At 37.7% G+C, this 16093-nt stretch overlaps 1 protein-coding gene across 2 annotated transcripts; it reads left to right on the top strand.

The window, feature by feature from the left end:
- Positions 1 to 4202: 4202 nt before the first annotated feature.
- Positions 4203 to 16089, top strand: LOC145586922 (transmembrane 9 superfamily member 1-like). Of its 2 annotated transcripts, none has more exons than XM_081643896.1 (13): positions 4203 to 4340; positions 4489 to 4592; positions 5819 to 6011; positions 6155 to 6259; positions 6475 to 6492; positions 6582 to 6679; positions 6790 to 6942; positions 7154 to 7288; positions 7381 to 7547; positions 8033 to 8127; positions 8242 to 8615; positions 14799 to 15072; positions 15659 to 16089. In XM_081643896.1, the coding sequence occupies exons 2-13, from the start codon at positions 4491 to 4493 to the stop codon at positions 15724 to 15726; spliced, it is 1782 nt and encodes a 593-aa protein (XP_081500022.1). In that variant the 5' UTR covers positions 4203 to 4340; positions 4489 to 4490; the 3' UTR covers positions 15727 to 16089. The 2 variants fall into 2 exon arrangements, with proteins under 2 accessions (XP_081500022.1, XP_081500021.1); XM_081643895.1 differs by having other exon boundaries at positions 4206 to 4340; positions 4445 to 4592.
- The last annotated feature ends 4 nt before the right edge of the window (positions 16090 to 16093 follow it).

The raw sequence follows: 16093 nt of genomic DNA on the forward strand, positions 1-16093 counted from the left end.
GTCATTTGTCTCTGTCAACTGTATTTCTGTCTCTGCCGCCGTCTTCGCCGCCGGCGCCGGAGAGATGACGCCGGATTACGGCGGTGTGAGGAAGGAAGAGGAGGAGAGAGAGTGGAAGTAAACGAAGATGATGAGGAGAGAGAATTAGGGTGGATGTTGTTGCAGAGGTATTTGGAAGATCAATTAGGGCTTGTTGGATCTGTGATTTCTGTTTATGATTGTGGCGATGATGATGATGATATTGATCATCATCAACACATTCCTGATGATACCAGAACACCTTTTCTGAATTAATTTGAAGTTTTTTTTTTTTTTTAGGATTTAATTGGGACTTAATTTTGTGTAAATTTAACTCTTTTTTTTAAAAAAAAAATAATAATTTTTGACATTGGTATACTGTAATAGGAAGGTAGAATTTCATTTTTTGCTTGATTTGGAATGGGTAAAGAAGACTGATAATTGTGCAGTAAATTTGGACTCTTTTAATTTTATTGCTATGTTGTAAATTTGTAAATTGTAATTGGTCAAATGTATTGCATGTCTATTATGATTATTTAATTTTAAAGAATGTGCTCTGCATTAGAGCACTTACAACGGGTGACTCAGTCAAAGCATTCATATTGGTGAATTAGCTCACAATTTCACTCGCTAAATTTTAATTTTTCCACCTTATACTCCACTAACTTCAATCATTATTATGAGTCACACATATATTATTTTCACAATGTACATTACAATTAAAATAATTGTTTTATTAAAATTTTGGGCAAAAAATTAAATGAAAATGCAAAAATTGCTACTTCTCATCTTCTTGTTTGTCACTGAACTCGTGTGTCGAGGCGGTTAGTGACTTGGAAGAAGAAAGGGTCTCACCCCATAAATCACTTTTTACAATGGTAAACTACCTCAAAATAATAGCGAGATTATTATGGAGAGGGTCTTGAGTCACTCATTGTGAACAGTGGCGGAGCCATGTTGGAATATAGGGGTCCCCCAATTTATTTATTTATTGTTTTTAAAAAAAAATTGATTTACTCTAATTTAAACTGATGCAATAAATGAGAATAAATACATTACATATACAACTCACATCGCAAAGTTACACTATGGTCTAGTGGTTGGTGGGCCTTGAATAAGGCTTGCTTCTCTACTACTGAGTAGCTCTCAAGGTTCTATTCTATATCCATGCTTTTTTTTTTGGAATTTTTTTATAGTGATTATTAACGTGTTACGAGTATTCAACTATTTGTAATGAATACACATCTCGGTATTTTTTTTTTATCTCTTCAATGATTGTGCCTACATTCTATATTTTTAAAATTGTTTGGAACTAAGTTTTATATATTATTTTTACAAAATACATTGTAATAATTTATTAGTAAAAAAAAGTTGTGTTTTTTTTTCCGAATGTAACCCAAATCCCTTTGTATATATAATCAATTTGTCTAATGCTTATTACTTTGATAAATCGTATTTATTGATTATTAGGGATTACATAATAACTTAAAATTGGGGTTTTTCGATAACAATTGATTTTTTCGGCTGATTATTTTCTTAATATGCAATGGAACTTTTAACAACTCTTCTTTTACTGTAGAAGAATAATAGTCATGTCTCATATGCAATTTCAAATATATACTCGTATTAAAAGTTTTGTCAAAAAATCTGAAATTTGTCCCCCCGACTTACAAATACTGGCTCCGCCACTGATTGTGAGTGCTCTTAAGACCCATAGGCGCGTTCTGCGCTAGCTTTGGTTTGACCACTACTTAATAAAAGACATTAGTGTGTTGGTAATGTAGTTGTTGGGGTAGCTTTTAGTGGTGGCGCCGTTGAGGTAATTTTATTAAAAGTTATAAATATTAGTTTTTGAAGTTAGAGGTATTTGTTAAAGTATCGCTTGAATTTTAATCTATAATTTTTAATAAAATAATATTGATTTTTATATAAAACAACTATTCAACTGCTACTTTACCAAACACTAATACTTAAATTATCTGTTGACAGCTAATAACTACCTACACAGCTAACAACTATATTTTGCTAAACACGCCCCCTCTCCACAATAGTATCTCTCGGTGTCTCCTATTTTGAGGTAGCTTACCATTGTGAATGGTGATTCATGAGGTGAGGCTCCTCCCCGATAATTTGGCATAAAATATATCGTTCATTTAAAATCGGAATTTTGCTTATGATATGTCATTGTAAAGTTTATTTCAAGAGTTCTTCAATCAAATCGGATTTGAATCAAAGTTAAGAACCACGAAAATCAAATTTGTTTGGTTTTTGACCGCGGTCACGAAGAGAGAAAATTGGGTTTTGGTTTGTGGATTTTGAGTTAGGAAAATGATTTGATTGGGTGTTTGGGATATGAATAGATTGGATTAGGTGAATTAAAATAAAGATGACTTAGGATTTCAAGCAATTCTTAATTTCGATGCGCAATGCGACTAATTGGTGATAAAAGGTCATTTATCCCCGAGTTTGGGTCGGGGAGACACAATTAGGTGTCTACAACTTCCGGCGACCCAACCCCCTAGTTTCCCTTGCTAATTTTGCTTGTGATTGCAGGTCCCAGATTGGCAAAAAGTGGAAGTTCGTTAATCGCCTTTTGTCCGACTCTCCAAGCTACCTAAGAAAGAAATTTATGTCTAATGTTAGTAGTTATAGCTGTAATTCTATGTCCATATCATAGAATCAGAACTATTTATCTACTTAAGCGTTTCAATAAGACAATAATATTAGTCGCCTAGTGTCATGAGTTTGTAAGGTTTTATTTTTTATTTATTTATTTTTTTTAATAGTGTAAGTGTCTCTTTTTAATAAAACTTGTTTCCCATTTGCCAAATTTTTTATAAAAAAATAAAATAAAATAAAAAAAATAATAATAAAAAAAGAGGTGATTTAAGAAGTGGAAAACTAAACGTCGCCCTCGAATATCTAACTAACGCCCGCAGAATGATGTAAAATTACATACTTATCCTTATAATAACAATTATAAAAAATAATTAATTTTACCTCAACTTAACACTTTTACCGTACACAAAAAATTTAACCGTTCTCTCTAGTGGTTAACGACCACCAACGATCTCTTTTTGTTCGTGCCTGCTACCTTTACATACACAGGCAAATTTTAGAGAATTGTTCTCTTCTTGTTTGCTATATTGTTCAATTCGTCGGTCAAAATTACAACGAAAATTACATTATAGAATTGGAATTATACCCAAGAATTAAGATTTATAATAACAATAACTACAACAATAATAGTGGGCACATAGGTCTCCAAAGGTTCAAGCTTTTTCCAGATTGACATACACTATCAAGGGGTGATACAAATCAACATTCAATCCCAGCTTATATATTTACAACACAATGAATTAATCTCAAACAACAACAGATTTTTAATGCTTAATATAATTCAATATCAAACATAATCATAATTAACGCCTAGTCATGATTAATTCGTATATCATGATACTACTAAGATTAACATCATAGATTAATCTCATGATTCACATCATAAATTAATTCGTTACTTTGTCCCTGATATTTCTGAGTCTACCCTTAATTTACATAATAGATTAATTCGTATATTATCATAGATCCCAGTAGACATTATATATATCAAACAACAGTAAAAACCATTTAATTAAAAATCAATTTCCAAAAAAAAAAAAAAGGGGGAACCGCCCATATTTTTCGAACCACCTAGGCTCAAACGCCCAGTTCGTTCGAAAAACCGTATGATTGTTCGAAATTTCTAGGCGTTTCGTCTCAACTGCCCAGAAATTTCGAACAACCATACGGTCGTTCGAACAAACTGGGCGTTTAAGCCTAGATTGGTCGAAATTTTTGGGCGTTTGAACCCGATTTCAGAAAATAAAAAAAAAATAAAATTCTTGTCTCAGGTGACCACCTTTCCTTTGTTCTTCCTCGTTATTTCCGCGGCTAACTGTGTAGATGGAGAAATCGGAGGTAAAAGGAGGTGGTGGTGGGTGGTTAAAAGAGGAGGTGGTGGTGATGGTAGTGGTGGGTGATAAAAGGACGTGGTAGTGGTGTGGAGAGAGAAATGTTTTTAGGAGAGAGAAGAGGGAGTGAGGGTTTTGGGGGGGGGTAAATTTTTTTTTTTTTTTTTTTTTATGTAAGGGTAAATTTGTTAAATGTATTTTACTTTGCGGGCGTTAATTATAGGTTCGAGGGCGATATTTAACAACCCTCGAAGAAAAAGGAGAAGATATGAGATAGGTCAATCCTACCCAGTACATGATTTTCTTTCTCTCTTCCTCCTCATCATCTTCCACTTCCAGAGACATCGAGGAAGAACATTGTCTCTGACTAAGGTAAACGACGACTACCTACCTTCAATTTTAACCCTATCTTAATGCATTCATAAATCAATCACCTTTAATTCCTCTGTTTTTTCTTCTATTTCATACTCTTGAAGATCAATTTCTCACCGTTGATTTTGGCTTGATCTTCTCTCCTCAGCCATGCCCTCCACCGTACGATCCACCTCCATCGTCGTCTTCCTTATCTTGTTCATATTCTCTCTCTTATCTTCACCATCTCTCGCTTCTGAGTCAGATCACAAGGTTGGTACTTCTTCACTGGCACTCCACTTTTCCTTAAAATTGAAATTAAATGATTTCTTGGCTGTGTAGTCATTTTGATTTGATTTTCTGACATGGGTTTTTGATCTTTTGTTTTGATATTTGATTGAGCTCTGATTGTTTGTCTTAAACTGGGTTTTAGCTATAGATCTCAGTTTAGTATGCTGATTTTGTGTTTGTTCTTGTTGATGTATATTGAAATTATGTTCAAGCGTAGGGTTTATGTTAATTTCACAAATAAAGTTGATTGCATTATTGTTTTGTTGAATTCATAGATGCCCATTTTGCTTAATTGGAAAATTGTTGAAACTTTGGTGTTTTTGGAATTGGGGTTAGGTTTCTATAGATAATAAGCTGCTGGGTTCTGGCATGGCATTTATATAGCTTCTTGAGTGATGGGGGATCAAAATGAGTGTTTTTATTTGTGTTTGGGATGAAGAATGAAGAAGCAGGCATTGAGTCCTGGTCACATACTCATAAGTCACAACACCACATCACGACTTTGTTGTAAAAATTGTTGAGCTTATCGTGAATTCGTGATGGTGATTTTAGTCCATCAATTTTCAGAATCCATCCACATTACCCTTGAAAGTAATTCCAAGACTGCAATCACGAATATTATGATGGTGACTGGTCTGCCTTTAATTGGTTTATGTTTGATTCTTTGAACCATGATGAAGATATTGTGTGAGATGGACAGTCTAAGAGTCAAATTACCTTCTAAAGGGTGAAAAATATGTTTTGGGGTGTTGGGACTTGGGAGTGTGTGTTTGAACTTCTTCACCTTTCTGTATTTACAGTGTGCTTGTAAACACTGAAATGGTTAACATCAGTGGAGGAAGTAGAGTGACTTATGGAAGCCAATTTCCTCCCTTCCTTATCATGAATTCATGATTATAACTTGGATAATGATCAACACGAAATAAATCATTAAGACAGCTTAATCATCTTTGAATTTACACTGTGATCTTTTGTACACAGTTAAAAGTAGCAGAAATCATTGAACGTGTCTGATACTGTGGTCATGTTCAAAACTTAAAACCAAAGGGGATGAAATTAAACACCATGAACTTTTTTGTTTGTTAGGGTCAGATCTTCTATGCCTTCCTCAGGTTTTTTTTTCTTCATGTTGTGTCTTCATGTCTTTTCTCTGTGCTTTGTTTTCTGTATCTCATGAGAAATTGATGTGCTTATTTAAAAAATTGTAGTATGAGCCAGATGAGAAGGTAATCCTGTGGGTGAACAAAGTTGGTCCATACAACAATCCGCAAGAAACCTACAACTACTTCAGCCTTCCATTTTGCCATCCAGAGGGCAAGGTTGCCCACAGGTGGGGTGGCCTGGGTGAGGTTCTTGGTGGGAATGAACTTGTTGACAGCGGAATTGATTTGAAATATAGAAGTATGTATACCTCAAGATTTATCTGAATTATGCATGCTAATTCTGATGCTTTTCCCCATATTTTCACCCCTCTTTTCCATGTTTAGATGCCCTCAATCTAGAAATTGCAAGTTCTGACATCTATAACATTTTTTTTCTGGCAGAAAACGTTGATAGTACTTCCATATGTGAACTTGAACTTGACCAGTATAAAGCAGCACGATTCAGAGATGCAATTGAGAATTCATATTGGTTCGAGTTGTTCATAGGTATGTTAATTAGTAAAGTTGTCACTGAAATCGTAGCATTGAATTCTTTCACAGCTATGCATTTAAGTCAAAAGAGGTTTCACATTGGAATTTGACACTCTTGTCTTTGCTATATCTATCTTGTTTGCATATTTTTTATCACTTTTTGGCTTGACCACTTTATGCTGACATTTTGCTTTCTCTTTGTTGGTACCTGGCTGCTCAATGCACCTCAGACGATTTACCTCTGTGGGGTATGTCTGTAACATCTTTATTTCAGCTATAAATGTAAAATGATTCCTTTATTCATATTAGCTTGTTTATTTAATTACTAATTGTGCAGGTTTTGTGGGAGAGCTTCGTTATGATAAAAATGGGGAGAATGCTAAGCACGTACTGTACACACATAGGAACTTCATCATAAAGTATAATGGGAATCATGTAAACTAATATTTTTTTCTTGATCTCTCTTGATTGATGTTTTCTACTTTTCTTTCTTTTCATTTTTAGTTTTTACAAGTCAAGCTTTTTATCAACACCCGTGTGTGCAGATCATCCATGTTAATCTTACCCAAGATGGTGCTAAGGCAGTAGAGGACGGAAAGGTGTATGACATGACATATTCTGTTAAATGGATTCCAACAGATGTCACCTTTGGCAGGCGTTTTGATATCTACTTGGATTACCCCTTTTTTGAGCATCAGGTTCTTTTCCACCTTTTTCTGAACTATATGTTTGGTATACAACAATATCGATGGGATAAAACGAGAATTATCGAAATGATAGTATTTGCTGATCTTAAAAGTAACGAAATTTTAATGTCTTGTAAAATTCAATAATTGGCTTCCCTCCTTAATCCACATAAAAAATGGAAGAAACCACTTTTTCTTAAAACGGATGCTTTGCTTGTTGCAGATTCATTGGTTCTCCATTTTCAATTCCTTCATGATGGTCATTTTCTTGACTGGTTTAGTTTCAATGATATTGATGAGGACTCTTAGAAATGACTATGCAAAGTATGCAAGGGAAGATGATGACCTAGAAAGCTTGGTAAGACTTCTTTTTATATTAGGTGATTTTATGTGCTCTAAGCACTGGGGACTTGGGATCATGCTAAAGCCTAATATACTGTGGATTATCAGGAAAGGGATGTTAGTGAAGAGTCTGGTTGGAAACTTGTTCATGGAGATGTTTTCCGGCCTCCTCGCTATCTAGCTCTGCTTACAGCTGTTATTGGCACTGGAGCTCAAATGGCAACTCTTATTCTCCTTGTCATCCTTTTGGCAATTTTCGGAACATTGTACATTGGGTATGCTCTCTCTCTCTCTCTGTCTCTCTCTTATTTTATAATATATACCGTAAGATATACGGGGAGCCCCCTTCTATCACAGGAGGGGGGATGAGGATTGAACCTCCGTCACTGGGGGGAGGGGGATAGAGGGACTAACCATCCCTCGTCCCTTCACTCCTAGATCCTCCACTGGGTATGTTCTTATGCACATAACTCTACCATATATTAATTCTATACTGCAATGCAAGACTTTGCTGATCATTAAGAACCTATGCTGAATAGGCAAATAGTTGCTACTTGAATGTGTTTATGTGTTAATGTAATTCTTCAGTTAATGTGTCCCTTGCATACGTAGTGAAGACTAGTATGTTTTTAAAAGTGTAATTCCTTCCTGAATACTTTCCTTGGTTTCGTAGTAGTGAATGCCCATATATGAGTACTATATATATATATTCAATCCTATTGATTTAGAAAATAATTTCTGACTGTGTTTTGTCTTACAGGAGGGGAGCTATAGTCACAACTTTCATTGTGTGTTATGCCTTGACATCATTCATATCAGGATATGTCAGTGGTGGAATGTATTCACGTAATGGCGGTATGTTGCAAATCATGCTTGCTTGTCACTATTCTTTTGCTCCTATCAGTTTGTGATTATTCTTAGCTATGCTCTTTTAAGGTTATTGATGATTCCCCTCCTTTCTTGCTTCAGGTAAAAACTGGATAAAGGCAATGATTCTTACTGCTTCCCTTTTCCCGTTTATGTGCTTCGGAATCGGATTCATTTTGAACACAATTGCTATATTCTATGGGTCTCTAGCTGCTATTCCTTTTGGGACTATTGTAGTAGTATTTGTCATTTGGGCTTTCATCTCCTTCCCACTTGCACTTCTTGGGACTGTTGTTGGAAGAAACTGGAATGGTGCACCTAATAATCCATGTCGTGTGAAGACTATTCCTCGACCTATTCCAGAAAAGAAATGGTATCTAACGCCATCAGTAATATCACTAATGGGGGGATTGCTACCCTTTGGAAGTATTTTCATTGAGATGTATTTTGTCTTCACGTCTTTCTGGAATTACAAGGTAACTGTTCCTATTTACTTCATGTAGTTTCTTTAGTAGTTGTTATTTTATTCTTAAATATTCCTAAAATGCTTAGAGGTGTTGATTCTCTCTTTGAAGACTAAAGACTCTAAACCCTGTTCTGACCTCACGTTTGTGGAGGTACCCTGAGGTATTATAGTTTTTGTTATACAACATCCTATGAAAAATGAGTGTATCTTAAGGGTTAGAATGTTGTTTACTATTGGAGGTTATTGAGAATTTTTTTTTTTTTTTTTTTTTCTTTTCTATTTTTTCTGTCATTGTTTTGCTTGAGTGACATTTAAATGGGATCATGCTCTGTCTCTTGGGGAAGGGGTGATATGTTTCAGTATACATGTTTCCCTTTGTGAGTCTTTTGAATTTTCAATTTCAATATTCCTATTGTTTGGTTCATGACCAACAGAATCAAGAATCAGAAAATAATGGAATGACATGAAAACCCTTCAGTTCTTCATTTAGTTTGTTTTATGAGAAAGGTTTCTAAACCCTCTGTTGTAACAGAGGCTCGGTACCTTTATTCCCTCTCTTCATTTTTTTCCCATCCCTGAATGCTGTGTTACTCTCCACTGTGACCCTGCCCAGTAACCCATATTGCTCATTAATTTCTCTCCACCAACATCCATTTCATCCACTTCACCTAAGTAGCACCGAGCCGGATACGGGGACAAAAACGGGGACGGGGACATAAAACGGCAAAATTAAAATTTACAAAAACGGATACGGCATGGATACGACAAAAAATTCAGAAAATTAATTTTTTATAGTTAATTTTTTTGTAATTTTTTTTGTTGGCATTCAAATTTTATAAGGTAATTTATTTACTACCAGCTAGAAAAAAAGAGAAAAAAATAGAGATTAAATTAAATGAGAAAATTACTTTAAAAAAAAGTTCAATGAAAAGAGTCAAAGGCTGACATCTCAGATTTAGACAAATGTAAAAGAGAAGGATTAAAACCAAAGTAAAGGCAAGTACGTGGAGGTATTCCCGCACCTACCCCCAACCCACATAAAGGTATTTACCCCCACCTACTGAAGCACGAAGAAGCCGGGGAAAAAGAGGGAAAAAGTTGTTTCAGTCGACTGAAGGTGAAGACCACCTGGACGGATGACCTGATCTGACTGGTGGTTGTGGGTGTTGAGTCGGCAACTGATGGTGGTTGCTTTAGTTATCTCTTCAAAGAGAGAAGAGAGATGGAGAAAGTGAGAAGATGGAAAGAGACAATAATGAACTTGGGGATGCCAAATATGATCGGATCCGTACCCAAGACGTATCCAAATGTTTAGCGCGCCGTACCCAAAATCAAATGCCGTCCCCAATTTTGTGAAAACGTCTCGGGAACGTATTTTAGGCCTTCCCCTATCCGTCCCCGGTACGGGAAACGCCAATGAGTTGCCGTCCCCGTGCTTCCTAGCACTTCATGTCTTCACCCCTGCCGCATCCAATTTTCAGCGCTCTTTCTTTGTTATAGTCATTGTTTTCCCTCTGCCTTCTATCTACAACCCTTGTTGCTTCTGTTGCAATGCTGCTTCATAGAGGTTTTTTTTAAAATTTTTATTTTTTGTGTGGTCAAGTTTAACCATGTAATGCCATATTTCTACTGTGAATCAGTGTTGTGGGGATGACCAGACAGAAAATTGGGGGAATGTATTAACCAAATAAATTAACCTTATTCCATAAAATAAGAACAGAGGTCTTGACACCTTTCCCTTTCTTAATACCAAGTACTGAACAGCCCCTCAGCTTTTGCCTTTTTTGATTTCAATTATCTCATTCTCATCTTCAAGACTACAAGTAATAATTTACCCTCTATCACAAACAAAAGAGCTCATTCACGCATCTCCACCTAGCCTGTAGTGGTCAGTCTACTGGTCACTTACTAATGCCGGACTGCTACCCCAATCTTATCCTAGCAATCAGCCCGCCATCGTTCTCCACTCTGGCTACCATGCCCGTCTATCCCACTAATTCTACTCATTGTTCCACTCCTCCCATCAACTCCTCTTCAATGTATTTATTACCATCACTACAACAGTGAAATTTGTGGGGGTGAATTAAATCTTACCCTCCCACAGACCAACTCCATGCTCAGCTAAGCTCTCAACAAATGAAACAAAAAGAGTGAGCTAGGCATGTGAGTGAGTGGTAGAAGCTGGAACAGATTCAGCTAACGAACTGCTGGTTCATGATTTACACCTCTCTCTGGCGCTTCTTAACAGTTGACTGCGAGATTAGCACTTTCTTCGGTTGTTCCAGGACGAGCCTGTAATAGATCAACCTAAGGAAGGGTAGTATAGGTATTCTAGTAATATTAGTTCACTAGGTTAATAGTCCTTAGTATAAATAGAGAGGGAAGGACAGGAAATAGGTAGGCAAAAATCAGATGAAACTTGTTGAGAGTTGTGACCTCAAGTCACTTTTGGAGAGTTGTGAGCTAAACTCACTTTTGAAGATTGATAGCCTTAAGCTATTATCCTATCTTTTGTAACCTTTCAACCATATTATCAATCAAAATCCAAGCTTTAATCTTCAATTACTTACATTATTAAATCAGATTATAATCCCAAAAAGTCAGTGCATTACAATTGGTATCAGAGCAGGCGGTCTTGCAGGCTGCCGGTGACCGGAACCACCAGTCCAACCACCGCATACCAAAAAAAAAAAAAATGGTCTTTGAATCTGTTGAAAAGAGTGTAACGCAACTGATGCAGAAATGTATTTGTGATGAGTATGCACACATTTCCAGCAAGAGAGAACAGGGGATTTCGGATCTCAAGGAAGAGCGAAGAGTCCGATGCGAGCTTCAACTTCCGGAGTTCAATGGGAGAAATCTGGAAGACTGGGTCCTTCAACTTGAGGACTCCTTCCATTTTTTCCAGCTGAATGAGGAGACAAAATTGAAGGCAGCCATCATTGGACTTGATGGCAAAGCGTTGCAGTGGTTCGAGCGTGAACACCGATGGCTACCATTTCGTGACTGGCAAGAATTGAAGACTTGGCTGCTTCAAAATTCAGGGAGGTGGCTACCAAATAAAAAGGAAAGGAGTGAGATATCTCTTGAATTATTAGAGAAAGAATCCATTAGGACAGTGGTGGAAGTGGCGGTCGCCCAAGCAATGGCAGCGGAAAGGGAGAGGGCCGAGGAGAAGAAAGGCCATCTGGAATCCAAACCCTCGGCCGAGCAAGGCGTTGCAATTGAGGGCACGTAGAGGAAGGGTGAGGAAGGTTTCACAGACAACCCAACTGAAGTTTCCTTCCAGTCTGACGGTGCTTTGGTGTCGGTGAAGGGCAAGCTGGAGTCGCCGGCGACTCTGGTGGTGGACGGTGGACCTGATGGGCAAGGTGAGTTGAGTGGTGTGTTAATCTGTACTAGTGAATTTGGTTGTGAGGTGAGTGTTTTCGAAGGTGGCCTTGGTGGTGATTTCAAAAGCAAACCCACCAAAGTTTTGTTTGAGAGAAGCGAAGATAACAAAGGCAGGTCTGAAATCGACTGTTCACTACCGATGGTCGCAAGAAAGGGGGGTGATTTCTCAGGTGGATTTGCGGGTGGGGGTCACGATGGAGTGGACGGCCGAGCTCGTGAAAGGTGGGCGGTTTTCTGGACTGTACAAAGGGCAGAGGTCCATGTGTTTGACGGTGGTGGGATAAAATATTTGTTTGAGAAAGGCGGCGCTGACGGTAGTGGGTCCGGTGGTGGCCCAGGTTTCCTAGCCGGAAAAGGAAAACGTGGCTGTATGACCACCATTAGCGGTGGCCTGAAGAGGGACAGAGACGGCGTTGTGAAAGGAGGGGCTGATGCGTGTGAGTCAGGTGGTGGTCTGGGGTTTAGGGTCGCCGGAGAAAAAAGTGGGGGTTTGGCCGGAAGTGGAGCAGGTGGGAGGTCTCAAGAGGAGTGGTTAGACTGCTTACTTGGTGGTTGTCTGGAAAATGCAGACATAGCAGCTTTTGGCAGGAGTTTGACTAAAGTCTTTGGCTTGGAGAGGAAGCCAATAGTGGAAGGTACTAGTAAGGGTAGAATTGGAAATATGAGATGTGATGATGTGGCAAAGGATGAACATCATGCTGAGATTGCTTACTGTGCGTTGGAAATGAATCTATCATTTTTAGAAGGCAAGATTTTATTTGGGCCCATTGCAACATGGCCCAATTTCCGAATTCATAGCCTGAAGCCCAACATTGCCCAGCAATCCTTATTTACATCCAACCTCCCTTGTTTAAAGCCCCTTGCCTTTTATTATTTCCTAAAATAATCAACATTGCCCAGCAGTTTTTATTTGACTTATTTCCACACTTCTTGCTTCAATGCATACACCACTCACTCTACCCAAAATTCAATTATCCCACCTGACAAGCTACAACAATTTTCAGTTTCTTATGCCATGTTAAGAGTACTAACCTTCAACAATGAACAACTCTCACAGCAGCTCACTCTCAGTTTTGGCTCTTTCAAGAGTTGGAACAAGCATCAATGTTGCCGAGGCCGGAAATTCAGTGCAAACTACTATCCACCTTGAGGACAAGGTGGAAGTTTAGGGGGCTGGTATTGTAATAGATCAACCTAAGGAAGGGTAGTATAGGTATTCTAGTAATATTAGTTCACTAGGTTAATAGTCCTTAGTATAAATAGAGAGGGAAGGACAGGAAATAGGTAGGCAAAAATCAGATGAAACTTGTTGAGAGTTGTGACCTCAAGTCACTTTTGGAGAGTTGTGAGCTAAACTCACTTTTGAAGATTGATAGCCTTAAGCTATTAACCTATCTTTTGTAACCTTTCAACCATATTATCAATCAAAATCCAAGCTTTAATCTTCAATTACTTACATTATTAAATCAGATTATAATCCCAAAAAGTCAGTGCATTACAGAGCCAAGCCTGGATCTGGCTGAAAAACAGAATGGAATACTCTAAGATGTGATCCAGGTTGCGGCAGGCTCCAATCTAAAGAAATCCCGCGATTTTCTCCGGTTCTTTTGCTACCGTGGGCTTTACGCAATTAATCGGCTCATATAGATATCCCTTTTAACACGTAAATTTCTGTCAAAGCAATTATAGATGAAATATCTTCCTATCAAGCGCAATCGCCTTGGATATGGGAAATATTGCCTAGTAATATCATTACCAATCTATGTAGTGGTGACAAATTGACTGTTTATTTCGGGTTTAGGTTTGGTTCCGGGTCCATTTGGCGAAGAAGTCTTTTAGGTGTATAGTGTATTGCCAATTAGCTTTTCGTTGAAAATATTTTCATTTATATACATTTTCAGGTTGAGTTGATTTTTAGGATCTTCCAGTATTTGGTTTGGGTCGTTCATAGGTCAATATTGCCAGGTCTACTAAATTTATCATCACAGTGAGCCCTAAGAAAAATAAATCAGCAACCATAGTAATAACCGCTGCAACAGCTGCATCCTTTACTAGATGTTATAGAGAGAGAAAAAGGTTCTAAAGAGTGAGTAGATGTCCCACAAGTCCACAATCATGTCCTAAACCGGTGCTAAGCCCGCCTCCTGTTGGTAGTTTACTTTCTTGATCAATAGGAGAAAATTTTCCAGGGGAAGTACCAATGCTTGAGTACTTGATCTGGGGGTTTGCTTGCCTTCCAAAATGGAGAGATGCTTGATGCATCCTCAAATGGAGAGGTGTTTGTTGGATTGGGCAGTCAAGTTCCAGACTTAGGACCTCTGGCCATTTTTGACCACATAAGACTCGACTGCAGTCAGCTGTGAAAATAAAGTTGAGATAGACCCATAGAGGATAGAGGTAGGGTCTGTCATCACTCATCAGAGTTGGGGGAATCTGAGAGAGTGGGAGAGCTGTGGTGATATGTAAGTGTTGGTGACATGAGGTGATTGTGATGGAGGCTCTAAGACTTAAGGTGCTGTTTGGGTTGTGGGCCCAAAGCCGAGGATGGAAGTGAGAAGAGAGACAAACATGCAGTGTACTTTTCTTTTATTAGATCATTCTACAAAAGTTTCTTTATTTCTTCTCTCTTTTACTTTGCTTTGTTGATTCATATCCCTTAACCTGTGTTAATGTCCGCTTCTATTCTCCATGTTTCTTATTATGGTGCTTTATATAATCTTATGGTAGTGATCACTATGCTGCGGTATATATTTTATGTATGTGCATCCTCTCTTATGGTTACTTGCTATGTCCCTTTCAGGTGTACTATGTTTACGGCTTCATGCTGCTTGTTTTTCTGATCTTGATCATTGTCACTGTTTGTGTGACAATCGTGGGGACATATTTCTTGCTGAATGCTGAGAATTACCATTGGCAGTGGACTTCATTCTTCTCCGCTGCATCCACTGCGATTTATGTCTTCCTGTATTCTATATATTACTATCATGTCAAGACCAAGATGTCAGGCTTCTTTCAGACCAGCTTTTATTTTGGCTACACAATGATGTTCTGTCTTGGCTTGGGAATTCTTTGCGGTAAGTCCATGCAATAATCTGAAACTGTGCATAGTTTGGTACCCTTCTTGTTCCAGTTTAGTATGTAAGTTGCTTACATGGGAAACTATGCCATTCATTGATACCTTCACATCTATTTTATTGGTGGTTCGGTTCAGTTGTCAGTTGCCTGTGAATTGGTCAAGCTGGCTCCTTCCTTACACCAGAACTCTTGGGGTTTGACCATTTGAACACAATCCTGCCAGACAGTAAAATAAGCCAATGAACCAGTTTGCTAAATTATACGCTGTATTGTTTCATTGGTCGGTTCTATAGTTACCTTTTTTCTTTTTTCTATTGCCACTGGAGAAGTAATTACGATTATATGTTTCTAATATCCAAAAGCTTTTGGGGTAGAAAATTGGAGTAACTTTATGGGAATCCCTTAAAAGAAAAAAGAAAGGAACTTGAAATTCAGAAGGAATATGGAATTTGATTATCATAAAATTGTACAAGACATCTAATTTTTAAGCTGCAATGATGCAATTATAGGTTTGTTTGTGCTTTGTCATCTTTTTAATGTTTCTCTTTTGGCCTTGTGCTATATTAACTTGTTTCTCAATGTCAGGAGCGGTTGGCTACCTGGGTTCCAATCTATTCGTACGAAGGATTTACAGGAACATCAAGTGTGATTAGGTTAATCTTTTAATTATTAAACTGTTCACCCTATAAGCCCCTGTTTTGGATGATCGATGAAGGATGGGATTTGTACTCAAGTAGAAAAGATGGTGAGACAGAATTGGGCAGTTGAGAATAGTTTATAGACACTAGAACATTTGTGGGAATGTGCAATTTTGTTGGGAAATCCAAATTTTCACTGTAATTTAGTCCCAATACTGGTCTGAGATGGTGGATCTTCACGTTGTGCTAGTTCTGATATTGATACTTCTCTTTTTCACTTCACTTTAGTTCTATCTTCTAGGGCATAATATCGCGGTTGTTATAACTGAATTATTTTTTTAGTTTTGCCCTTCTAAATACAGCTACTGGTGCCTTCTACTTC

The sequence above is a fragment of the Chenopodium album genome, chromosome 16 (genome assembly GCF_948465745.1).
Source record: "Chenopodium album chromosome 16, dcCheAlbu1.1, whole genome shotgun sequence".
NCBI lineage: Eukaryota > Viridiplantae > Streptophyta > Magnoliopsida > Caryophyllales > Amaranthaceae > Chenopodium > Chenopodium album.

Coding starts and splice junctions, on each gene's coding strand:
- LOC145586922 (XM_081643896.1), top strand. CDS start 4,491: ATGCCCTCCACCGTACGATCCACCTCCATCGTCGTCTTCCTTATCTTG. Junction 6,012..6,154: donor AATTGATTTGAAATATAGAA/GTATGTATACCT, acceptor TTTTTCTGGCAG/AAAACGTTGATAGTACTTCC. Junction 6,943..7,153: donor ACCCCTTTTTTGAGCATCAG/GTTCTTTTCCAC, acceptor TGCTTGTTGCAG/ATTCATTGGTTCTCCATTTT.